At 43.0% G+C, this 27,884-nt stretch overlaps 1 protein-coding gene across 3 annotated transcripts in view; it reads right to left on the bottom strand.

The window, feature by feature from the left end:
* FAM3C (FAM3 metabolism regulating signaling molecule C) overlaps positions 1-27,884 on the bottom strand; it is a 73,054-nt gene that overhangs the window by 28,195 nt on the left and 16,975 nt on the right. For all 3 annotated transcript variants that reach the window (XM_050936379.1, XM_050936378.1, XM_050936377.1), the window contains 6 exons: positions 22,299-22,403; positions 20,007-20,036; positions 18,017-18,140; positions 3,035-3,093; positions 1,561-1,611; positions 188-272 (listed from right to left, as the gene is read on the bottom strand). In XM_050936379.1, the coding sequence (XP_050792336.1) occupies positions 188-272; positions 1,561-1,611; positions 3,035-3,093; positions 18,017-18,140; positions 20,007-20,036; positions 22,299-22,403 (454 nt within the window). The remainder of the gene's footprint in view (positions 1-187; positions 273-1,560; positions 1,612-3,034; positions 3,094-18,016; positions 18,141-20,006; positions 20,037-22,298; positions 22,404-27,884) is intronic.

The following is a 27,884-nucleotide window of genomic DNA, read 5'->3' as shown; positions in this document are numbered from 1 at the left end:
GGTTACAAGATCATAAAAATTAAGAAACTTTCCCATAAAGGATAGCGTCAATGATATTTTCCCAGAAGCAAAACTTCTTCAAACATGTTTTAGGAACAGTTAAGGTTTCTTTCAGTACACATACATACATGTTAAGTATTTAAAAATGCAGGATATGCAACATTTACTATATTTGGTCAATACATACTTGGTTGCACCATCATCATAGGTTCCCATTAACACTACAGTTCCATCTTGAATGGACTTTAGGAAGTCAATAAATGGTGCCACATCTGAACAGAGACAGAATACACAGAATTACCGCATAATACAATTACCATACCAAATCTAGACAAGACACTATTCCTTCTGCAGTGCTAATTCAACATTGAGATATCCCCTTATACACAGTTTACACGTGGAAATTAAGTTGGGAAAAGATGACTAGAGCATCAGAGAAACTGTACCTTAATTTTATAGCTGCAGGTATTTTATTACACAGAATAGGTGAAACTGAGGTTTGTTTCCATTTAAATTAAAAATGGTGGCAATAAACTGAAGCTATGGTAGCTCAAATTGGGAAAGTACTCAATACCAAATATCAGAGGGGTAGCCGTGTTAGTCTGGATCTGTAAAAGCAGCAAAGAATCCTGTGGCACCTTATAGACTAACAGACGTTTTGGAGCATGAGCTTTCGTGGGTGAATACCCACTTCCTCAGATGCATGTGGTGGAAATATCCAGCGGCAGGTATATATATATGCAAGCAAGCTAGAGATAACGAGGTCAGTTCAATCAGGGAGGATGAGGCCCTGTTCTAGCAGTTGAGGTGCGAAAACCAAGAGAAGAGAAACTGGTTCTGTAGTTGGCAAGCCATTCACAGTCTTTGTTCAATCCTGACACCTCAGGATTCCCATTAAAATTAAATGACACCTCAGGATTGAACAAAGACTGTGAATGGCTTGCCAACTACAGAACCAGTTTCTCTTCTCTTGGTTTTCGCACCTCAACTGCTAGAACAGGGCCTCATCCTCCCTGATTGAACTGACCTCGTTATCTCTAGCTTGCTTGCATATATATATACCTGCCGCTGGATATTTCCACCACATGCATCTGAGGAAGTGGGTATTCACCCACGAAAGCTCATGCTCCAAAACGTCTGTTAGTCTATAAGGTGCCACAGGATTCTTCAATACCAAATTAGTGCAGTGGGGAAAAAAGCCAAAATTATATAACACAAGAGCTGTGTGTTAGTCATTTAGGAAACCAATTTATTAGCACTACAATAACTCTTACTAATAGAGTTTACATGCCATTTTGGCACACGATGGCTTCTTGATCTGCTGTCAGAATTGCCATTAGGGGGATGATTAGTCAAGAGGGCAAATGCCTTTATGTGCATGTGTATAGATAACAGAATATATTTGTGCTTCTATTTACCTGTCCTCCCCTCACAACTATAGTAGTGTATATGAAATGACTACATAACTGCTCAATTCGAACATTTAAAATGTGATCAGAAGCAATTTATTTTTGCCATTCAAAGTTATTTTTATACGAGAAACAATTCACGAACACTTACCTCCTCCCCACATGTCGAAGAACTTGGTGTCCAATGCTTCTCCTGTTTTGCCTAGAAAAAAAAGCTTACATTATGTCTCTCTATCCAAAGTTCTGTTAAGAATATATTCAACATTTCATAACAACCAATCACAGGTGACCTTATAGATTTGAGAGCCTGCAAAAAATACCATACTAATTCTCAGCTGGTATGTTCTCTTCCATGAAAACAGCACCTTAACTGCCTGTTACCATACTGCTATGCACAAGACAGACAAAGAAGAGCACTGTTGTCTTACTGACTGAGCTACTCATGCAGCAGTAGAAAGATGAGTGGTTTTTTTCCAATTTTAAGAACAGTAAAAAAATGGCAATTTGTACTCAGACCTGCTTCCTGTATCAATTTAATAAAAAAAACTAGCTTTCACTACTTTTTATCCCTAGTAGCAATGAGTGTGTGGAAAACAGGGCACTTTTTGCAGCTGACTGGAAATTCCATGGCAGCTTCATTTAAATTAAACACACGGAGGATTTCAATGGATTAGATACGAAAATGAACACTACAACCTGTTATTCATTTTGATCTAAGTTTATTTTATGCTGTTCCAGGGTCAGTTTTTGATATGCATTGAAAATACAAAAATCTACATCATAACTGCATTGTAGAAGATAGCAGGGCACTTCAGCTGCTCCCTACCTAACTGCCAGATTATGGTCTCTGGTCAGATGGAGACAGTTTAAGATTGAGGCATAGCACATTAGCTGGATATTTCTGCTAAAATCATCATCAGTGAAACAGCTGACAAAGTTGACACTTAAATGGTCATCTTTACTACTGAAACCGTGTGTGTGTCTACCACAACATATAAATTTTTCAAGCTTATCCCCTTCACAATCATATGTACAGAATTTTTCTGTTTTTTAATGAAAGCTTAAATTCTGGAACATAATCTTGTAATAACATTTGGTGGAAAGATTTGTGGCTGTGGAATCATGGCATGAAACTTATCTATGAAAGAATGACTGATTCTATTCTAGCATTATCAATGGAACTTTTAACTAAGCTCCACTGAAAACAAGTGCAAGAAGAATTTGGCTCACAGAATCTTTACTACTGATGGTGTCACATTACCAAATAAAGAGCACCACTTGACTTTGGAAGCATGGCAGTTTTTCCATTTTACAAGTAAACAGAACATATATTAGCTGATAATCATTGAGATAAAATAAACATGGAGCCTGTGAACCCATTTTACAGTAAAATTTTTAGACAAGAATTGAACTAAAATTTGAAGCTTTCCACACTGCATTTCTAAACTAAACTATAAGTAAGAGATTTTTGCAACATTACTTTCAATATAAATCTGAGGATTTGCTTCCTATGACTCCCCTCCCTCACTTTTTCTTCTTTCTCCCACCCTCCCTAAATGTCTTAAGGACTATTTGAAAAATGATCTTTGAATGAAAATACTTTGCACATTTAAAATATGACTTACCATTTATCAAAGCTATATTTATTCCTCTGCCAACATTATTCTTTACACCACTCATTAAACTGAAACAAAATAAAAAAATGTTTACATCAGAATTATGACAAACTTCTGATACAAGCATTTCATATTTTTAAAAAGGCAACATTGAAAAGTTGGTGGTAATGAATATAAATCAGAAGTTAGGAACTGTAGAAAACTGATAAGGGAAATCAAGGGACACAAGAAGAAACTTATGATCAGAGTTAAGGATAACAAGGAGTTTTTAAAAATATATCAGAAACAAAAAGAATCCTGACAATGATATTGGTCCATGAGTAGACGGAAATGATAGAATGATCAACGCAAGAGGCAGAAGTGTTCAATAAATATTTAAATTCTGTATTTGGAGGGGGAAAAAAAACAGATGATGTAGTCTCATTATATCTGAAGAAGTGGGCTGTAGCCCACGAAAGCTTATGCTCAAATAAATTTGTTAGTCTCTAAGGTGCCACAAGTACTCCTGTTCTTTTTGCAGATACTGACTAACATGGCTGCTACTCTGAAACCTCTCATTATACTGTGATAACACACTTTCCATTCCACTCATGTCTCTGTAGGTTGTTAAACAGACGCTACATTAGTCATACATTTTTAAAATGAGCAGGTCCAGATAACTTGCATAGAAGAATTTTAGAAGAGCTGGTTGAGGAGCTTGCTGCACATTAACGTTTACTTTCAATTAGTCATGGAACACTGGGAAAGTTCCAGAAGGCTGGAAGAAAGCTAATGTGCCAATTTTTAAAAGGGTTAAATGGGATGTCCCAGGTAATTATAGGCCCGTCACCCTGACATTGACCCCAGGCAAGATAATGACCTCGGGCAGATATGGGACTCCATTAATGAAGAAGTAAAGGAGGGTAATGTAATTAATGCAAATCAATATAGGTTTATGGAAAACACGTCCTGTCAAACTAACTTGGTGTGGATATAATAGACTTAGACTTTTCACTTGGTACCACACAACACTTTGATTAAAAAACTAGAATATAAAATTAAGATGAGACACATTAAATTGATTCAAAAGTGGCTGATAGATCCACATGGTGATGATTCTCCATTTACAGTTACATTTTGAAATCTGTTTCCCATAGGGTCCTGTACGGACTGGTTGTTGGCTCTACACTATTTAACATTTTTATCAATAACCTGGAAGAAAAAGTCATCGCTGATAAAGTCTGCAGATGACCAAAAATTAGGGGAGTGGTAAAAAAAATGACGATATTCAGAGTGATCTAGATCACTTGGTAAATTGGAAACAAGCAAACAATGTGTTTTAACATGGCTAGATGTAAATGTATACATCTGGGAACAAAGAATCTAGGCCATACTTACAGGATGGGGGGACTCTACCCTGGGAAGCACTGACTCTGAAAAAGGATTTGGAGGTGGTGGTAACTGGGTCATCAGCTGAAAACAAACTCCCAAGTGTGACACTGTGGCCAAAAGAGCTAATGAGATCTTCAGATGCATAAACAGGGGAATTTGAACAGGAATGGAGATGCTATTTCACTTTTGCATTTGGCAATGGTGCGACTGCTGCTGGAATAGTTTGTCCAGTTCTAGTGCCCACAAGTCAAGAAGGATGTTGATAAATAGGAGAGGGTTCAGAGAAGAGTAATAAGAATGATTAAAGGATTAGAAAACATGCATTATAGTGATAGACTTAAAGGGCTCAATCTATTTAGCTTAACAAAGAAATGGGAAGGGGTGACTTGATTACAGTCTCTAAGTACCCACATGGGGAAACAAGTATTTAATAATGGACACCTCAGTTTAGTGGAGAAAGGTGTAACGCAATCAAATTGCTGGAAGTTGAAGCTAGACAAATTCAGACTGGAAATAAGGCATACATTTTTAACAGTAATTAATAATTATAACAATTTACCAAGGATCTCGGTGGATTCTCCATCACTGACCATTTTTAAATCAAGATTGGATGTTTTTCAAAAAGATATGCTCTGGGAATTGTTCTGGGGAAGTTCTAGGACCTATGCTTTACAAGAATTCAGACTAGATGATTGTAATGGTCCTTTCTGGCCTGGGAATCTATGATTATGCTTTTATGGAAGCTCTGAATTGAAGCTAGGGAACGGAGTCATCTTTAATTGTTCCCTGTTTAACTTGGTCAGCTGACTTCTTCTATTATGGCTATTTTTGATAGACTAACCATGTTTATATGGCTGGACTGTTAATGCTTTCTTAAATTATCAAGAAATAAAATTAAGTACATTTTTGGCAAGTTTATTTGTTTTAAGAAGTGGTAAGAATTGACCCTAAGGATACAAAATGTTTATGGAAGTTTTAATAAAACATACAACTTTAACAAGATTTCATCTCAATGCATTTGAAGTAAAAGACAGGCACTTATGTACTAGGTCCTAGTAATTAGGATATAGTCTCTGTTCAGATAAAGATTTAAACATAATTTTGACCAATAAGGATTCTATATTCTTCCAGTAATACTATAGAATTTGGCCCAAATGTTATGCTTTTTTATAAATATACAACCAATGGAAAATGTTTCCAATTCCAATTAACTAGGATATGAGAAAGTGAAAGCAACTAGTCCTGTTTTCATTGGTTACATGAAAGAAATGCAAAAAAGGTTAAAAAAGCACAATAAAAAAAATGAAATGTGTAAAAAGTTTCAGCACTCAGAGTGCAGTTACACTGCAATGGCAGCGTATACAATGGCAGCAATCTATGATAAGTTATTTCACTGCACCCAAAGATATGTTGGGCAGTTCAAAGAACATACAAATAAGGTCCCTGTAATAAACAGCTAACAAGTTAAAAAGAAACACAAATGCGGGTGAAAACAAATTAGATGACTATGAGATAGAGTTCGAGAAGGCTGCACAAATAAGGTGCCATAGCTAATCTTAGGCTCTGATGCCAGAAAGCACTTAAGCATGTGTCTAAATTTAGGCATCTGCTCAAATCCCACTGACTTCACAGTGAGACTTTAGGATGTGCTTACATGCTAGCCTGAATAGAATGCTCTCCTGAACTGGGACCTCAGTTTGTGCTCACTTCTTAAGGAGCATGTTTTTCTGATATGCTTTAAATTTAATCAGTTTACTTCTCTGGTCAGTTACTTTCAGTCCAATTTCACAAACCCCATTGGAGAATTTGCTTCTGAAGGGCAGTATCCATGCAGACACAACAGCAGCAACTTGATCTTCAACACAATGACCCACTACTGTTCCCCGACACTGATGTCAAAATACCATCTATTAAAGTCCTTCAATCTATGATGCAATCCACCTCTGCTGAGACTGCAAATAAAGGCATTACCTAGTGCCAATTCTGGTAGACACCCGCTCATTTCAGATTGGGCACAGAACAGCAATCGGTTGATAGTAACTTTGTCACTGTGACTGTATCTGAACCAGTAATTAGAGATTAAAGGTTCCATATTCCTCTACCAGTTCCCTGAGTTATATAGTCTGCCAAGAATTTCGGGTAAAAATACAACCCACAACAGGATTTAAACTCAAATTTTAAAATATAAGGCAAGCAATTTTCTGCTAGGCTACAAAGGTAGGCTCTGGTTAAATCTCAGGGGATAACAGAGGTATTTTGGTGACTGGCGGGCTTCCATATTTTTCCATTAATGCAAATGAAACATATGGCAAATGAAAATACCTGTACAAATGTGTTTGAAAAGGGCAGTAAAGTTCTAAGTACATTCTTTGGTCATACTAAATTCTCTGTGTAGACAAAGTTTTGTGAATGTTTAATTTACCATGTTTTTATTCAACACAAAAAAAATCAGAAGAATTTCCTGTTAATTTGGCTATAGATTTCTTCACAAATAGGTGCCTATTAAGAGAATGCAATGTTTGAGTGATCAGTTGTCCATAAAACCACAAAGACTGAAGTTATAGCACTCTGTACTCTAAGGAAAATGAACTTGGGAAATCCAGTGTAATTCTTCAAGTAGATGGAGCCATGTATTCCTCATGCATGTGCCCAGCACACCAGAACCAGAGAATCTTGCCTACCAGTAACCTCAGAAGGATGGTGCTATACCTCATGGCCACAGCCCCTCCCCTCGCTAGATGAGGTTGCACCATCATGACTCCCCTCAGTTCCTTCTTACTGCCTGTGACCAGAGTCGGAGCTCTTGTGTGGTTTTTAACCTCACAATTCATCTCTCTCTCTCTCTTAATGACTTACTCTAGTTGTATATATTGTAGTTAGTTTTTCCCTGATGATACTCTCACCAGGATTCAAACATTCAAACACTAGGTGTTGCTTTGCTTAGGTGAAACCTGTGTCAAAGGAGCTGTGTTTATTTGCAAATACACCTCTACCTTGATATAATGCTGTCCTCAGAAGCCAAAAAATCTTACCGCATTCTAGGTGAAACTGCGTTATATCAAACTTGCTTTGATCTGCCGGAGTGCGCAGCCGCAGCCACGCCCCCCGGAGCACTGCTTTACCCCTTTATCCGAATTCATGTTATATCGGGGTAGAGGTGTAGTTCACAAAACAATAAGATGGCAAGGGATATTCACTTACAGCAGCAGCTTCTCAAACAGGCCATGTGGCCTGCATTGGCACTGAGGTCTGTGTGGGATCGGAGGTCACCTCGGGTTCAGAGAGGGCTGATGTTTCACACTTTGGAGCTGGCACCTCTCTGAAGTCATTCTCTGTCTAATGCACCAAGGAAAATGTTTCATAATACCAATCAAGACCACTGCAGGCCTCATGGAGAGTCTTCCTCCTCCTCCTCCAGAAAGTATAGCTTGGCACAGCATTACTGCTGGTATGCAGCATGAAGCAGGCCCTTCCAATCGCTCCCTGCTACCAGGTAGGGAGATGAGAGACCCCATACCATCCCAGCTCTGGTGCTGGGACGTCCGTTGAATCCAGTATTGGCAAAGGTTGTGATGGCACCGGCTGTTTTCACACTAGCAGCATATCAGGCAGCAATGGACCTCCTCTGCCTTTCTGTCCTGAGCTCTCCCTTGGTCCAGAATTTAGGCCAGGCTACAACATTTACAGCCTCGGTGTCTGGATAGGCTGTTGAACCCTTGGGTCTGTGGGCACTACATCTCAACGTTCCCCGTGCTGTAGACTGTAGAAGCAATGCCAGCACCGGGCTCGGCACAAGGGACCTCCTCAGCACCAGAAGCTCTTTGGCATGTTGCTGTTGCAACATTCTCTGCCCCCACCTCCGCTGACTTGAGAATTGACATAATCTTCTGCACTGGAAACAATGGAGGTACACTTAGTGCCGGCAGTACCATTTCCACCAGCAGTACTGGTCCCTCCTTAGTTTTGGGCAACAGATTAATCACACTGCAACCTCAGGGTTGGCTCTATCCTTATTCCCATAATCCCAGACGCCTCGGTGTCCAGGTCAGGACACTCCTGCTGATCTCCATCACCCAATTGGAGGCTGTTTATGGAGCAATATGTGTACCAGGATCGGCAATCATCTTGCTGTAGAGAGAGGGACCCATGGCCTGATGTCTCCTCGCCACTAGTGCTCTAGCCCTATGCCCAGTGGTCTCCATGGAATCAGTGGAACATTCCTCAGTCACGGAAGTCTCAGCTCACTCCAAGGTGAGATAATTAGGCAGGTTGGTGGCTGGGGCCATCGATGCATTGCAAGCTCAACTACTGGAGGCTCTGCCAGGCGAGGGTTAATTGGAGTTGTTCAATACAGATCCACCACTTCAGGAGCAGGCTCCAGCCCTTGCAGAGTTAACTGCCTCCTCCTCATCCCTGGATGATTCAGCAATGTCCAGTTCTTCCTTCCCTCCAGTACTTGAGGACTTCAAGGCCAACCAGACCTTTTGCAGTATGTGGGTGCTTCCCTGGGCATTCAGGCAGATTTCCTGCAGGAAAATACCCACAAGTTACTGGATATTCTGCAGCCATCTGGCCTAGGAAGGGTGGCTCTCCCCATCAAAGACATACTTCAGGAGCATGCAAAGGTTGTTTGGAGCATGCTGGCTTCAGTGCCACTTACTACAAAGCAATTGGAGAAACACTACTTTTTAGTGGTGCAGAGACTTGAGGGTTTTACTCCCATCCAGCCACTAATTCCCTGGTTGTAACCACAGTTAACAACAAGGGCTCAGCAAGGCAGGTTTAAGTCTACCCCTAAACACAAAGACTTGAAAAAGATGGACTCACCGGGTAGATAAATCTGTATCTCCTCTTCCCTGCAAATGCAGATTGCCAACTAGGAGGCACTGCTGTCCAAGTATGATTTTGTAAATTAGTCAGCCATGTCTAAATTTGCAGACCAGCTGTCTGAAACCTCCAGGGATGTTTTGGGTGTTTATCATGGGAGGCGACTTTGTGGCCAAGACGGCGCCATAGTCCACGCAAGATGGCGCAGACACTTCAGCCAATGTAACAGCCTTGACGGTAACCATGAGAAGGTCATCCTGGCTGCAGAGTTCTGGAATTGCTCCAGTATGCAGCAGGACATAGAGATCTTGCCCTCGATGATGGGCTGCCCTTTCTTTTTTTTTTTTTTTTTTTTTTTAAAAGACAAAATGGATGAAACTCTGCACTCCTTCAAGGATTCTAGGGCTACCCTATATTCCTCGTACAGGGGCTGCACCAGCAAATCAGAGGCGCTATTATAGCGGACAACAGCAGCAGCAACTATACTGCCTGCAACACCCCTTTGGGCAGACTTTCCCTCCCATGAGAAAGCAGGACTACACCAGAAAGGGGCTCAGGTCCCATATGCGGAAGCATCCAGGTCCAGGATTAGGCCAGTCCACACGCTCTCCCCAACCAGCTACCACGTGCCCATTTTGACTCACTGGTCCGGAACAGTAGTCCAGTCATGACTTCTACCAGTCCTCCCCAATCAGGGACAGCCTCACTCATTTTCTCAGTGTTTGGGACTCGATTACTACTAACAGTTGGGTCCTAAGCACAGTCAGACTGGGGAAGTTCCTCTCCACACCTCCTTCACACCCTCCATGCAGGTCCAGTCTCTTCTGGCTTTGGGAGCAGTGGAAGAGGTTCCTCCGGAATAACAGGATCAAGGTTTTTACTACCTGTATTTTCTAGTTCCCAAATCCAAAGGAGGGGTAAAACCTATTCTCAACCTCTGCAACCCTAACAAATATAATAGGCACACGAGGCTCCGAATGGTCATCTATCTTCCCTGTGTTCTCTCAGAACGATTGGTTTGCTGTTCTGGATCTTCAAGACACTTATTTCCGCATGGCAATTTTCCTGAGCCACAGATGATTTCTCTGATTTGTCATGGAGAATTGTCATTTTCAGTACACGATTCTGCCTTTTGGTCTGTCTTCTGTCCGCAGGTTATTACCAGATGTAGGGTCATAGTGACAGTGTAACTCACAAAGAAGGTAATCCATGTCTTCCCGTACCTGGATGACTGGCTACCAAGAGGCAGAGTCAAAGAAGTCATCCAGCCTTATGTATGCATTACATTGCACTCTCTCAACCATCTGGCTCTCACCTTAAACACTGGAAAGTTAACGTTGGTCCACGCTCACAAAATCAAGTTCACTGGTGGCCCTAACAGACTACAAGTTTGAGAGCTTTTTTGCCAGCTGACCGTTTCCAGACAGTTTGTTGCCTTTGTCTCAGTCTGCAGTCTCAATCTTCCATGACAGTTTGGATGTGTCTGAGGCTCTTGGGCCATATGTCAACATGCATGCAGTCAGCTTAACTTCCAAGGTTGTGCCTTCAGCCTTTTCAAATATTGCCCAGGACAGTTTACCATCCAACTCTCCACACCTTGATAGATTGGTCCATGCCCTCTGGACAAATTGGAGAAATGGTCTGAGGTAAACAGGATGAAGTTCAATAAAGATAAATGCAAAGTGCTCCACTTAGGAAGGAACAATCAGTTTCACACATACAGAATGGGAAGAGACTGTCTAGGAAGGAGTATGGCAGAAAGAGATCTAGGGGTCATAGTAGACCACAAGCTTAATATGAGTCAACAGTGTGATACTGTTGCAAAAAAAGCAAACGTGATTCTGGGATGCATTAACAGGTGTGTTGTAAACAAGACACGAGAAGTCATTCTTCCGCTTTATTCTGCGCTGGTCAGGCCTCAGCTGGAGTATTGTGTCCAGTTCTGGGCACCGCATTTCAAGAAAGATGTGGAGAAATTGGAGATGGTCCAGAGAAGAGCAACAAGAATGATTAAAGGTCTTGAGAACATGACCTATGAAGGAAGGCTGAAGGAATTGGGTTTGTTTAGTTTGGAAAAGAGAAGACTGAGAGGGGACATGATAGCAGTTTTCAGGTATCTAAAAGGGTGTCGTCAGGAGGAGGGAGAAAACTTGTTCACCTTAGCCTCCAATGATAGAACAAGAAGCAATGGGCTTAAACTGCAGCAAGGGAGATTTAGGTTGGACATTAGGAAAAAGTTTCTAACTGTCAGGGTAGTTAAACACTGGAATAGATTGCCTAGGGAAGTTGTGGAATCTCCATCTCTGGAGATATTTAAGAGTAGGTTAGATAAATGTCTATTAGGGATGGTCTAGACAATATTTGGTCCTGCCATGAGGGCAGGGGACTGGACTCGATGACCTCTCGAGGTCCCTTCCAGTCCTAGAGTCTATGAATCTATGAATCTATGCCTCCATTGATCTTGACTCCTTGCACTGGTGGACGGTTCAGGGGAACATATGTCAAGGTTTTCCCTTCATCTTGCCTTTCCTGATCATGACTGTTGTCACTGATGCATCCCTGGTAAGTTGGGGAGAGCATCTGGGGTTGTTACAGGTTCAAGGTCTGTGGTCCGAGCAGGAAGCTTCACTGCATACCAACGTGCTGGAAGTTCAGGCCATATAGAATGCATGTCACGCTTCCCTAGACCTCATCAAGTGTTCAGTGGTTCACATACTTACCAGCACCACCACTGCAATGTATTACATGAAGATGCAAAAGTGAGCACACTTCAGAGTGTCTTGCCAAGAGGCAATCAGGTTATTCCAATTCTGCATCAACGAGTATCTCTCAATAGCTAATCACTTGCCCAGAGTCCAGAATCATCTCGTGGACCATCTCAGCAGGAATTTTTCCCTATGTCATGAGCGGTCCCTGAAGCCCAGTGTTCTGCAAATCATTTTCATAGCTTGGGGCATCCTGTTCGCTATGAGGGACAACAGGAAATCGAGCAGTCCTCAGTCTGGGCTCCCTGACTGCCTTTCACATCAGCTGGCAGCCAACGCTCCTGTATGCTTACCCTCCGATACTGAGCATTTCACAGGTCATCCTGTGACCATCCACAGCTGAAAGTGGATCAGGCCAAGGTCATCCTCATTGCCGCATGGCACTTTTTTTGGTCCTCTTGCTATGATTTTTAATTTGGTAGTATACACTGAAATTGAACCTCTATTATGGTGTCTTTAAAAACTTTCCATGCAGCTTGCAGGAAATTCACTTTTGGTACTGTACCTTTTAATTTCTGTTTAACTAACTTCCTTATTTTTGCATACTTCCCCTTTCTGAAAGTACATGCTCCCTTGGTAGGCTGCTTTGGTATCTCTCCCCTTCCCACAGGGTGTTAAACTGTATTATGGTATGGTCACTTTTACCAAGAGGTTCAGCTATATTCACCTCTTGGATCAGATCTTGTGCTCCACTTAGGACTAAATCAAGAATTTCCTTTCTTCTTGTAGGTTCCAGGACCAACTGCTTCAAGCAGCAGTCATTTAAGGTGTCAAGAAACTCCCTCTGCATCCCATCCTGAGGTGACATGTAGCCAGCCAATATGGGGACAGCAGAAATCCCTACTGTTGAGTTTATTTTTATAGCCTCTCTAATCTCCCTCCCTTTCACAGTCACTATCACCATCATGGTCAGGTGGTCAGTAGTATATCCCTACTGCTATATATATTATTCAAGCATGGAATTACTATCCATAGAGAATCTATGATATAGATTGGTTCATTTAAGATTTCTACTTCATTGGACTTTACACTTTTCCCCCCCATATAAAGTGCCATTTTTTACCCTGGTAGGATCATATTCCATTGATTATCCTCATTCCACCAAGTTTCTGTGATATCAATATCCTAATTTAATACAAGGCACTCAAGTTCACCCATATTAGTATTCAGTACCTGTTGTTGTGGTTGCCTGAGGTATCTAGCACTTGCCAGAACACAGCTAAAACTGCAGTAACTCAGAAATAGTCTCTGCTTTCCTTCAGTAATTACTTAATCTGTTCTCTGATCTGATTAGATTAAAAACAAGTGACTAATATCAACAAAGGAGGATTAACTATTTAGGGAATTTTACAAACAAACAAACATTCTACTTCAGTATATATTACTGGAACACAGACAAACAATTATTTCCTACTAGAATAAAACTGCCTTCAGGGATCAAACGTAAAAAGAGATATGATAGTATTCTGCAGTAATCATTCAGACCAATCCAGTACTGATATTATGAGATGCAAGGTTTTGGAACCATATCATCTCATACTTTTATGGATCTTGAACTGCACCAGCTCTACAGGAAAATTGTATTTTCCCTCATAATCACCAACCATCCAAAAGAAAATTTCCTAATGAAGTTTAGTCTGAAATGTCAACAGATTTTGGAACTCAGCATAAAGCAAATGCATTCATTTATGTTGAATGTTCACTTACCTCTGTAACAGTGCTACTCAATTTGACTTGCTTTATTAGCTGGCTGTTGGATGTTTGCTGTACAGTAACTCCTCACTTATCCCAGTTAACTTGTTTCCTTCTTAGGTTGCTGATCAGTTAGAGAACATGCTCGTTTAAAGTTGTGCAATGCTCCCTTATAACGTTGTTTGGTGGCCGTCTGCTTTGTCCACTGCTTGCAGGAGGAGCAGCCTGTTGGAGCTGGCTGGTGGGGGCTTGGAACCAGGGTAGACCAGCAGCCCCCACAACAGGTCCCCTAAATTCCCTATGCAGCAGCTGCCCAGTAGGATATCAATTGCCAAGTAGTTCAGCTATCCCTCTCCCCACTGCCATGTACTGCTCCTGCCTTGGAGCTGCTCTTGGGAGCCTTCTGCTTGTGGTGCACAGGAGAAAAGGGTGCTAATATCAGGGTGTCCCCTCCCCCCCACTCCTGAACCCTATCTCCACAGAGCAAGGGGGGACAGGACAGGGCTCAGGACAGAAGAAGCGTTCTGGCAGCAGCTGCTGTCTCAACTTGCTGATCTACTTAAAAAGGCAGTGTACTTAGAATGGAATCAGCGCACTTAAGGGGTAAAGTGCATCTCTCACACACACACTGTCTCTCTCTCTCTCTCCCTCCCTCCCTCCCTCCCTCCCTCCCTCCACACACACACACACACACACACACACACACACACACACACACACACACACACACACTCTGTGTCTGTCCCTCTCTGCCATGCTGTGTCTCCCCCCTTCATTCCTACTGCGCCTTGTAGTGTGTGAGGCTACATTAACACGTTAACCCTTGAGGGCTCAGTAGAGTGCTAGTTCATTATCTAGCAGTAAAGCATTTCCTGGGAAATATCCCACCCTCTGACTTCACCACCTCAACCAAGCTTCACAGTCATCATTCCTGTGTACAGTATTAAATTGTCTAAAACTTATACTGTGTATATGTGTATAAACACACACACACACACACTATAGTCTCTTGTCTGGTGAAAAAAATTTCCTGGAACCTAATCTAACCTCCTTCTGCCCCCACATTTACATTAATTCTTATAGAGAAATTGGATTCACTTAACATCGTTTCATTTAAAGTAGCATTTTTCAGGAACATAACTACAATGTTAAGCGATGAGTTACTGTACAAACAGATCTGAACAATCGCCTGAGCACAGATAATGAAGGGCAATTTAAAGCAACCATAAAACAGCTGCATTATCTAAAATGAATTCTTGCAAAGTGGCTAGATCTTTCTCCTCACCCTCCAAGTGGCAGCAGCAGTGATAAGCATGTACAAATGTAATACTGAATTTCTCAGAAGAGGGCTGGTTTTAGAATACTAATCCAAATACTGAGTCAACATATTATGTGAGCTTTTAAAATATAAGTCAAAGGCACTGCATTCAAAAACAAAGACCTCTATAAATATAGATTCTTAATTGTGTATATAAAACCAAGAGATATTAAAAGGCACCCTCATAGGAAGTTAGCAGAGATAATACACTTTTGGCAAAAAGTACTGTAAATTGATGCAGAAGATCCTATTCAGATGATGCAGGATAATAGTACATCATACAAACAGAACTATTACGCTATTTGTTACTAAGAAGTGCCTCTTGCTTTTTATCACTTTTTCCAGAGGAGAATCTGACAATTATTACAGCAGAAGCTTTGCCAAAGAAATCAACACACATAGCACTCCTTATTTAACTATTTGAGATTAAAAAATAAATAAATAAAATCAGACGACTAATATGATGCACACATATAGCATTTAATCTCTGCTTTTCCAAAAATCTTTGCAAATATTTTGCTTCATAAACACCTTGAGAAGTTGGGAAGTTTTATTACACCCACTGTACAGACTGGTAGACTGAGGGACAGAGGGATTAGACTAATTGCTCAAGGTCACAAATTGAGTCATTGACAAGATTGGAAAAACAACCCAGTAACCCTGGGGTCGGCAACCTTTCAGATGCGGTGTGCCGAGTCTTCATTTATTGACTCTGATTTAAGGTTGTGTGTGCCAGTAATACATTTCAACGTTTTTAGAAGGTATCTTTCTATAAGTCTATAATATATAAACAAACTATTTTTGTATGTAAAGTAAATAAGGTTTTTCAAATGTTTAGGAAGCTTCATTTAAAATTAAATCAAAATGCAGAGCCCCCAGACCGGTGGCCAGGACCTGAGCAGTGTGAGTGCCACTGAAAATCAGCTCGTGTGCTGCCTTCAGCACGCGTACTATAGGTTGCCTACCCCTGCAGTAGCCCTTCCCAGTTCAGTGCTATGAGACTACACTCCCTCTTTACAAACATAACATAACCTCGTGTTAAGCTTGAAAATACATAAAGACAACTCAAACAATCTCGAGTCTCATCTTGATGGATCCCAAGCACTTTAGAAACTACTTTTTATATGACTCTATAAAAACAATATTGGGACCACTCACCCTGCAGGAAATCAGGGCGCCTCTGAGGCAGAACGCAGTATTCACTCACCGGCATTAGATAACAGGGTTTTAGGAAGGAATTAAAGAATAATTTCCTCAACTGCACAAGGAATTTTAAAGGAGACTTTCAGGTTGACAGAATATAACTATCTAAGTTAAAGTTTGGTCAAGAAACTGAAGTTAACACTTCTGCTCACTGAAAGATTTCAAGAGGGTTGAGGCAAAGTATTATGGCCGCTGTCTAGCTAGAAAAGAGGGGACAACTCCTAAAGAATCCAGCTATACCAACCATAATTAGTTTCATGTTCTGGAACTGACTTATTTCATAAGTACCTGTTTGCTGAATAAGTTCTAAGGAAAATTACATCCCTGAACTATAATGAATGTGGCTGGCCAGCCACTTAACCAAGTTTGATAGTTTGTTTAAAGTCCAGTTTGGCAGGGCAGTGAACAATCTAGCCAAACTGGATCTTAAACAGTCTAACCAACTTGCCGAGTCATTGGTGGGTATAGTACCGGCTGTGCATGGAAGGGCGGACGGAACATCAGTCCACAGTTAAGCATGTTAACTATCTGTCTATTCTTCAGCACGTTGGCTTAGTATATTCCAGCCTCAGTGGATCTGTGTTACTAAAGTTAAGTGATCATGACAGGGTACAGTCTTGAAGACAAAGACAATCCTTTGGCTCAAATGCTTCTAATTTTACAAAGTCTCTTTAAACAGAGTACACTGATGAAAATCCTGTCTTCTACTTAAAATTACCTTGTAGTTAAATTGTCAGCTGCAGCATTATAAATTGTTATGATGTTCACTGAAAAACTGCCAGTTATTTTGGAACAACTCTGCCTAGCCTGATATAAGACATATTGGAATTATACAGCACCAGAAGAGTGTGCGCTGGGAGAAACTGACAACTAAACTGTACTATTTTAAAGCCAACCTTCACATGAATGCTGATTGTGACTGGAGTAAACAAAGTTCTTCGGTAGTTGTAGCAATACTAGAAATCCTTTTGCAATGCAACTTATTCAGAAACTGAGCTGGTAAGCTGTAACCTATAAAGTTACATGTATTCTATTGGGTAAAATCAAGGGCAACCATGATGTAAGAGGTGAGACTGTCTGGAACAAAATTAGCAAACTAATGAAGTAATCCAATTAGCTTAATATTTAAGGAATACAAATAGCCCAGGCATAAAACAGATTTTGTATTTCTAAAAGGGTTGCATTAAAAAACTATTATGTTTTTATTCAATTTAATAACCTCAAAGAATACAATTTTTCAAAAATTCCCCTGCAGTGCATGCAACCCAACCTTTGTAGCAAGGTACTAGTGGATATAAAAAGTGAAAGTTACTAGAAACAAACAGAAGTGAAACTCGTTAGATAGCCTATTATTATTAATCAAAGTGAATTTACTGTAAATATGAAAAGTGAATTAGATTTTTAAAATGTTTAGGTTTAATAACCTAAGATATCAGCAAAGTTTAATTACCTTTTTATTATTAAAATATATTTTTACCCTGGCAGGGCTCTTTTAAAGAAAGGCTAAAAATATATTTTATCTGTCATTGGCCTGATGGAGTTTAAAGAATTATTTTAAAAAAAGTATAACAATTCCACAGTACAATCCCGCATACAGCTAGTGAGTGTTAAAAGTACATGAAAAAGGTACGTTTGTACCAGTTCAGATATTTGTTTGCATATTAAACTAAAAGTAAACCACAAGATGTTCTATTTACTTCAGCAAAACAATCAATACATTATAGTCTGTATTCAAGAGATTCTGACCGAGCAATTATCCAAAATAGATTTTTAAAAGGTACATACAGATAATCTGACAAATAAGCAAATACTTACACATTATCTTCTACACAAATTTTTGGTCCAACTACGTTGGCTGCTCCACTTGCCATTTTGAAGGCAAAGTGCTTTTCAGGACAAGCTTTTGAAATCCCACATTTATATCTGGGTGGTTTTGTAGCTTTAGAAACGAAATAAATATGATTTAGATATGACAGTAAATAAATATTAGTCAAATCTAAGGAAAAGGTGGAGGCAAGTCACAAATTATCTCAGTCTATATAGAGACACAAGGTGGGTGAGATAACATCCTTTATTGGACCAACTTCTGTTGGCAAGACAGACAAGCTTATGAGCTCACACAGAGCTTAGAGCTGAAGAAGAGCACTTTGTAAGCTGAAAAGCTTGTCTGTCTCACCAACAGAAGTTGGTCCAGTAAAGGATATTACCTCGCCAACCTTGTTTCTCTAATATCCTGGGACCAACATGGGGACAACAGTGCATAACTCAGTCTGTATGTCAATTCTGGGAGAAAGCACTTCACAAGCATTCGTTTAATCTCACTTGCGAAGCAGGTGCGTATCTCCTTTTTATAAATGGAGAAACAGGTACAAAAAATTATGGACCTGATCCAAAACCCACTAAAGTCAACAGGAATCTCTCCATTAACTTCTGTGGGCTTTGGATCATTCCCTAAATGACTTGCCTGAAGTCACATCTGTTTCTGCCTCTGCTGCAAAATTCTGAACTTACATCTACCAGATTCCAGTCCTGTAACACATGAACAAATATAACTTTTCTCCTTGCTTAAATAATGTAACAAAGACATCTTTGTAGATATAAATCAGTATCTGCAGAACTGCAGGGCTCTCCAGGAAACTGTAGCTGCAAAAGGAGCAGAATGTGGGGCCGCCACTCCCAGGAGCCAGCATCCTGCGACAGCAGCTTCTCCTGTGCGGCAGTACCACCCCAAGCCCTGACCCTGTCCCTTCCACACAGCTGTTTGCATGACTGTCTCCGGTCTGGGGTCTGTACAGCTGTGCCAGAGGACAGAGCTGGGGGTGGTACAGCTGCGCCAGAGGAGCTGCCAACACGGGCCGCTGGCTTCTGGGAGGCAGGGGCGGCTCCAGGCCCCAGCACGCCAAGCACGTGCTTGGGGCGGCATGCCACAGGGGGCACTCTGCCGGTCGTCGGGAGGGCGGCAGGCGGCTCCGGTGGACCTCCCGCAGGCGTCCCTGCAGAGGGTCCGCTGGTCTCGCGGCTCTGGTGGAGCATCCATAGGCACAGGACCGGCGACCGGCAGAGCGTGCCCCACGGCGTGCCGCCATGCTTGCGGCGGCAAAATGGCTAGAGCTGCCCCTGCTGGGAGGAGCAGCCCCACATTCTGCTCCTTTTGCAGCTGTGGTTCCCGGAAGAGTCCTGCGGTTCCATGGATATCAATTTATATCCGTAGATATCTGCATCTGCAGATATAAATTTGTATCCGAGCAGGGCTCTACTTAAAAGCCGGGACAGAAGATTTTCAGGGAACAGTTTGATCATCTTTTTAAGGGCTATCGGGAACCCTCTTCAAAATGTATTAACACTCAAGAGCCGCATCATATATCCTTCATAAGAAACTTATTTTTACTTCGATTAATAAAATAATGCCAGTTAGTGTAATCTGTCTCCATCCTGGAATAAAAGTAAAAATTTATTTCCCACATACACTATCTTGTACTTGACCAAAAGAGCACAAAGATAATACTGATCAATACACACATGGAACTGTAGCTTAAATACTGTACATGCAACAGTAAAATTAATTAGGTACCATATCACAAAGCATTAAAATATCTATTCTGACACATGCTGATCTAACAAATGCAATTCTCTGGTTAGATGTGAAACAATCTTCTACTTCTGAAGCTATTCTCATTGCATTTTTATGTGCAGGTGGCAATTTCTACATCAAAGTGACAGTCAGTATTTAAGAGTCACAGCAATATTGTATATACAGACAAAAGTAAATACACACCGCAGTAACTGCAGCAAATGAAATACTTACGGTGTGCAGCTATCTCCAATGCTGATCTGGCTAAAACACAGAAGAAAGTTTTTTACAAGCTTTGGTTACAATGATATTTCATTGGTAGTAAAATGTTTATAATCCCATTAGTTTAGTCTTTTGCAGATCTATAAAATAAGTTTGATTGTTTATGATACTCCATTTAATACCTCCCACCATCATATTCAAATATAAAGCACAAACATTTACAGTAAGACACACAAATTAAGGGGCCAAATTTCAAAATGCAGTCTTTAACATTCTGTGCTTCAAGTTTTGGTTGGCCAATTTTAGATACAGGGGATCGGATAATAGATATGTTGAGCTCCCAGAGATCCCTGGAGTTGTAGGTGCTCAATCCCTCTAAAAAAAATCAGGGTGTAGGTGTCTAAAGCTGGACTCCCATAATCAGAAGGCACTTCTCAAAATTTGGAGCCTGGTTTTTAAGCTACCCAAAAGTTAGGTTAATGGTAGATTCTCTATTTACCTGAAGTCTTTAAACCATGATTTGAGGAGTTCAGTAACTCAGCCAGAGGTTATGGGTCTATTGCAATAGTGGGTGGGTGAGTTCTGTGGCCTGCGATTTGCAGGTCAGGCTAGATCAGTGTTTCCCACACTTGGGATGCCGGTTGTGTAGGAAAAGCCCCTGGCGAGCCGGGCCAGTTTGTTTACCTGCCCCGTCCGCAGGTCACTGGCCGTGGTTTGCTGCTCCAGGCTGATGGGAGATGCTGGAAGTGGCAGCAGGTACATCCCTTGGCCCATGACACTTCTAGCAGCTCCCATTGGCCTGGAGCAGCGAACTGTGGCCAGTGGGAGCCTCAATCGGCTGGACCTGCGGACGCGGCAGGTAAACAAAACAGCCCAGCCCGCCAGGGGCTTCCCCTACGCAAGCGGCATCCCAAGTTTGGGAAACATTGGACTAGATGATCAACATAGTCCCTTCTGGCCTTAAAATCTATGAATCTATACGGAGAGCAGAAAAATAACATGCACACTTGACACAGTTTGATCACTGTGTGTGTGTTGGTATACTACATCCAGCATGTGCACTTTATGTTAATACTAAGGACAAGGAATGAAAATAAGTAAATTCTGAAATGTCTATGCAGCACCTCTACAGTTTATCTTGGATGCCTACTCGTTATACCAGAGAGATGAGGTGGGGCAGCACAGGGGCAGTCAATAGGCAGATCACTGGCCAAATTCATATCACCAGATGCTTTTGAACAGACCCTGAAATCTTTTTATTTACGTATCATTATTGTTACTATTTTTTTAAATTATTTTTTCTGGAATCTGGACCTTGACTACACCTTGACCAAGAAATTTGGAACTTGACAAAAAATAGACTACCCCTATTTACCTTATGGCATAGCATAAGTACTTAGCACATATTCAAGGTGAAGTAGTCCTTTGGAATATGTGCTAACTACACAGGACCCTCACTAGAACGCGGTATTTGGGATCCATGCGCGGTACCACGCTAACACGGGGACTGCGTTATAGCGGAGACCACGTTAAAATGAATTATTATATAGACGCACATTCTAGCTAAACTATCTGTTCGATCTCGTATTTAGCTATGACACAGTGAGGACATAGCTAGACTGGAAACTTCAAAGCGCTTCCTGTGGAAATGCTTTGAAGTGCGAGTGTGGTCGCGTGTGAGCACTGGGAGAGTGCTTCTGATTATCCACCACCATGAGGGGATTAGCTCCCAGTGCTTGGAGCCTATTTACACTAGTGCTTTAAAGCACTCAGACTTGCTGCGTTCAGGGCTGCCCCCAGCTAGCAAGTTAAGAGCGCTATAAAATGTAAGTGTAGACAAGCCCTGAGTTCCTTTCCCAGGCTTGAAAAAGAGCTGTGTAGCGTGAAAACTTCTCTCTCACCAACAGAAGTTGGTCCAATAAAAGATATCACCTAACCCACCTTGTCTCTCAAATATCCTGGGACCAACACGATGACTTCAAACACACTGTGCACTCTTGTTATACTTACAGTCTAAAGAACATTTGACTAAAATCATAAATACAATTAAACATGATGTGTGCATGGATAAAAATTGTGTATATTTTGAATGAACGTTTTACGCTAAAATATTCACATTAAATTTGTAAATATTAATATTTTACCTTTTAGTGCAGAACATAAAAGTATATTCTTAAAAACATGCATTCTTCTGGAGCATGACCATGCCAGGCTCACCATGGAAAGATCATGTAGCACTCACTCAAGCTATATCCAAGGTCAACCAGATTTGTGTTGGGAGAACAGTTAGAAAACATCACTTACCAAATAGGCTTCCTAAGTTTGTATCCATTTTTATTTCAAATACTTGAGATATGACATAAAATGTCAGTAGAAATATTGAGACAGCTACCACCAACTTTACAGCACCTATTCAGAACCACAGAAAATAAAGTTTTCAGCATCTATTTCTTTCTATTCTATAATTTATACATATCAGCTTTTACCATAAAAGATAAACTGCATGAGAAATCCACAATGAATTGTGTTAAATAAAGCTATTACAGTGCTGCCAGAAACATGTTACAAACAAACTGTGGAATAAAGTAAACAAAAAGAATGTACATGAGAAATAAATCAAAAGTGAAGCTTTGTACTGTCAAGGTGTGAACTTAAATCACTGCAATGATAATGATACTGTGAGGCTCAGCTGTACCTCTGATTGCCGTCTTCCTCCCTGGGGTGGGATACCAATTCACATCTCACAGTTTACCAATAGCGTGTTGGAATCACACTGGCATTTACAGAACAATATATATGCTAGATCAGGATAGTCAATAGGCAAACACTGGCCAAATCGGGACTGCCAGACAGTTCTCAGTGGACTGCAAAGATCAAACAAGCTGAAGCCGAGTCAGGGCTGGAGCCGTGCCTGCTCTCCAGCACAGGGCCCCTAGCAGGGGTGGGTAGCTGGGCCTAGCTGGGCTCCAGAGCACAGTGTGTCCCTGAGTGATGCAAGCGCAGCCCCACCAGCTCTGTCATCTGCCACCTGGCAGCAATGCAGGGGTGGGACAAGTGGCCATGTGGGCCAATGAGCAAGTGCTGGAATCCGGGCTCAGCGAGTGAGACAGCAGGAGCCTCTGTACGGAGGTGGCAGATGATCAGGGGAGGGGAGTCGGAACTGGGCCGCCTGGCCCACCAGGAAAGCAGAGCTGCAAAGTGCCTCTCAGCTGGGCCGCCTGCCCTGCCATGGGGCCTCAGAGCCCAGTCAGGCCCTGGCTCGCCACCCTGGGGAGGGGGAGAAGCCCACAGTGAGGCACTGACTGATGGACTGATGCGGCGTCAAGGCCCTGTGCCAGCTGCTCTTGCAGTGACAGGGAGCAACACTGCGCCCCACTTCAAGTGTGAGGCTGCAGGTACCCCTAATAGTCCCCTTCAAATATCCCTGCCAGCACCCCCCAAATACCCCCTCTCGGTACTCACACATCCCTGCAGCACCTCCCCAACTACCCGTCCAGTACCCTCCAATACTCCTGGCAGTGCTCTCTGTCTGGGAACTTGAAATATAGTAACCCTAAACTGGGTGAGGGACAATTGAGGGGCTATATGCCTACAATAATTTTATTTGACAAAACTATAGTTAAGGCTACGTTTTACTCACGGGGATTTTTAGCAGAAGTCATGGATAGGTCACAATAAACAAAAATTCATGGCCCATGACCTCTCCATGACTTGTACTATATACCCCTGACTAAATCTTGTGTGCTCTGGAGGGGAGACTCCAGGGGCGCCATGGGTGCTCTGGAGGGAGCTCCAGGGAGGGGGTGTCCTGGGACCGCTGCTGGTGTAGAGTTGCCAACCCTACAGGATTGGCTTGGGGTCTCCAGAAATTAAAGATTATGTCATGTGATTAAATCTCCCGGAATACATCCAACCAAAATTAGCAACCCTAAGCTGGTGCTCCAGGCCAGGGAGCGGCAGCCCACAGACCACTACAGGTGCTGGGGGATGGTGGTGGCCCAAGACTGCCCCAGCAGTGGCCAGTGTGGCTGGCCCGGGGACATCCGAGCTGCTCGGACTGGAAAGGCACAGAATCTGTGACCTCTGTGACTGACTCGCAGCCTTAACCATAGTTAATACTCTTGGTAAACTCAAAGCAAATTTAAAACTTAAAACAGTTGTCTGAAAGTATTTTAATGCTAATATTTGCATCTATTTGACATTTTATCTATATACTTTCTCAAAGTCTCAGGGCTTGGCTACACTGGAGAGTTGTAGTGCTGGTGGTGGCTTTACAGTGCTGCAACTCACTCACTGTCCACACTTGCAAGGCACGTACAGCACTGTATCTCCCCGGCTACAGCGCTGGCTGTACTCCACCTCGGCCTGGGGAATAACAACTGCAGTGCTGGTGATGCAACGCTGCTCCACCAGTGTGGCCACCAAAAGTGCTGTTATTGGCCTCCAGAGGTATCCCAGAATGCCTGTTCAGCCACTCTGCTCATAAGTTCAAACTCTATTGCCCTGGCCTCAGGTGACCCGCCCTTTAAATGCCCCGGGAATTTTAAAAATCCCCTTCCTGTTTGCTCAGCCAGGTGTGGAGTGCAATCAGTGTATCTTTCCAGGTGACCATGCCTCCATGCGCCAAACAAGCCCCAACATGGAGCAATGGCAAGTTGCTGGACCTCATCAGTGTTTGTGAGGAGGAAGCTGTGCAGTCCCAGCTGCGCTCCAGCCGTAGGAATTACGATACCTATGGGCAGATATCAAGGGCCATGCTAGAAAGGGGCCATGACCGGGATGCGCTGCAATGCAGGGTTAAAGTGAAGGAGCTGCGGAGTGCCTATTGCAAAGCCCACGAGGGAAACCGCCGCTCTGGCGCTGCCCCAACGACCTGCCGTTTTTACAAAGAGCTGGACGTGATACTTGGGGGTGACCCCACCGCCAATCCGAGGACCACGATGAACACTTCAGAGTGGGAGGCGGGGAGGAGGAAACCGAGAGTGAGGGTACTGGGGTCGGGGGGAGACACCCCGGAGTCCCTGGAGGCATGCAACCAGGAGCTCTTTTCAAGCCAGGAGGAAGGTAGCCAGTCACAGCAGCAGGTACTTGGTGGAGGATAAACAGAGGAGCGGGTTCCTGGTAAGCAGCTTTTATTTTCAGGATGGAAATTTTTCGGGAGAGGAGGGAGGGTTAGGGCTGCATGCATGCCTAGATGTGGAATAACGCATTGATGTGGTCTATCACGTCGTGGTAATCGGCCTCGGTAATCTCTTCAAAAGTTTCAGCCAGAGCGTGGGCGATGTGCTTCCGCAAGTTTATTGGGAGAGCCACTGTGGTCCTTGTCCCAGTCAGGCTAACGCATCCGCGCCACTGTGCCGCGAGGGGTGGGGGGACCATTGCAAGACACAGGCAAGCTGCATAGGGGCCAGGGCGGAATCCGCATTGCTGTAGAAGACCCTCCCGCTCTTCCCAGGTGACCCGCAGCAGCGAGATATCTTCCAGGATCAACTCCTGTGGAAAATGTTGGGAGAATGTTCAGTGTAGGTGCCCCCTGCAGCTGTTTGCTTTCCCCAACGCACAGAAACCCCGAGGACAGCACAGCCCTGAAGCAATCAGTCCCCCTTACTAACCATTTCGGGGCTCCTGTGGCTTATGTGTGCTCTCTTTGGTATGGGAAAATTATGCTATTGTGAAGACTGTAAACTCCTTCACTGTGTGGGAATAACTGTCTGATATAAACAATGCTGCCTCTGTTAAGTGTTGCCTTTTTTGCCTTTCCATAAGCAACCTTGAGATCTCGGCTGCCTGTGTTATCAACAGCTCAAAGACTCCAAAACCTCCAGAAGAAGACATGCTGCAAGCAGTTATGGATCACTCTGTCACAGAGAATCAAAAAAAGTGCAGGACTGGAGGTAAAAGGGAAAGCAGGATCAGCAAGAAAAACACAGCAGCCAGGAAGAAAAGCACAAAGCAGATGATAAGCATCCTGGCGTGCCAAGTGGACTCTATCCAGGCGCTTGTAGCCATGCAGGCAGAGCACTATCGCGCCGGCCCCCACCCCGTCCCAAAGCTCTTTCCCTTGTGCCCCAATGTCAGGTCAAAACCCCCTTCCCCAGCATCCAGGTTCTTACCACCACCACCAGCTGCCTCCAACACCTGTACGTTCACCAACCAGCCCTGAGAACTATGACCCTTACCCTCTGCACTCAGTCCCCATCACCATGCAGTATAGGCATCCTAAAGTGCAGCAGTCATTGCACAGCACTCCAGACACGACATATTCAAACCTGTGACTGTGCAGTTCTCCACCACACCCCTCTGCCCTTTTAGGTTCCCAAAATGTTGTGTGTCTGTCAATAAAGTTATTTTCTTTTCAATAAATGAATTCTTGGCTTTGAAAACAGTCTTTATTATTGCAGAAAGTCAAAGATACCTTAGCACAGGAAAGAAACAGGCACTGCAAATCAGCGTAGGAAACACAGATTCCTACTAACATTGTAACCACTGCACTTCACTCCCGTGCAAGGCACCAAACATTACTGTTGGTTTTCAGCCTCAAATTCCTCCCTCAAGGCATCCCTAATCCTTGCAGCCCTGTGCTGGGCCTCTCCAGTAGCCCTGCTCTCTGGCTGTGCAAATTCAGCCTCCAGGCGTTGAACCTCAGAGGTCCATGCCTGACTAAATGTTTCACCCTTCCCTTCACAAATATTATGGAGGGTACAGCGTGCAGATATAACCGTGGGGATGCTGCTTTCCTCCAAGTCTAGCTTCCCATATAGAGATCATCAGCACCCCTTTAAATGGCCAAAAGCACATTCCACAGTCATTCGGCACCGGCTCAGCCTGTAGTTGAATTGGTCCTTGCTCCTGTCAAGCTTCCCTGTATACGGTTTCATGGGCCAAGGCATTAACGGGTAAGCGGGGTCTCCAAGGATCACAATGGGCATTTCAACGTCCCCTACTGTGATCTTCCGATCTGGGAAAAAAGTCTCTGCCTGCAGCTTCCTGAACAGGCCAGTGTTCCGAAAGATGCATGCATCATGCACCTTTCCAGGCCAGCCTGTGGTAATGCTAATGAAACTCGCACGGTGATCCACAAGCGCCTGGAGAACCATAGAGAAATACCCCTTCCGATTAACGTACTCAGATGCTAGGTGGGGTGGTGCCAGAATAGGAATATGCGTCCCATCTATCGCCCCTCCACAGTTAGGGAAACCCTTTTGTGCAAAGCCATCCACAATGTACTGCACGTTCGCCAGAGTCACGGTTCTTCTTAGCAGGATGTGATTAATGGCCCTGCAAACTTGCATCAACACGATTCCAACGGTCGACTTTCCCACTCCAAACTGGTTCCTGACTGATCGGTAGCTGTCTGGAGTTGCCAGCTTCCAGACTGCAATAGCCACCAGCTTCTCCATCGGCAGGGCAGCTCTCAATCTCGTGTCCTTGCGTCGCAGGGTGGGGGAGAGCTCCTTATACAGTCCCATGAAAGTGGTTTTTCTCATCCAAAAGTTCTGCAGCCACTGCTCGTTATCTCAGACTTCCATGACGATGTGATCCCACCACTCAGTGCTTGTTTCCCGAGCCCAAAAGCGGCGTTCCATGGTGCTGAGCATTTCCGTGAATGCCAGAAGCAATTTAGTGTCATACGCGTCAGGTGACTTGCTATCATCATCGGACTCCTCATCACTTTGGATCTTAACGAATAGCTCAACTGCCAAACGTGATGTGCTGGTGAGACTCATCAGCATACTCAGCAGTTTGGGCTCCATTTCCCACAGAAATCGTGCTGCACAGAACCGTTGAGAGAGTCAAGATGGCGCCAAACGTGGACAAAAAAACAGGGATTGCTGGGATGTGAAGCGATGCATCACGGGGCGTTGGGACAGGAAGCAGAATGACCCGCAC

The sequence above is a fragment of the Gopherus flavomarginatus genome, chromosome 1, assembly GCF_025201925.1.
Source record: "Gopherus flavomarginatus isolate rGopFla2 chromosome 1, rGopFla2.mat.asm, whole genome shotgun sequence".
Lineage (NCBI taxonomy): Eukaryota > Metazoa > Chordata > Testudines > Testudinidae > Gopherus > Gopherus flavomarginatus.
The sequence above is the reverse complement of the archived record's forward strand: the minus strand, read 5'-3'. Positions and strand labels throughout refer to the sequence as shown.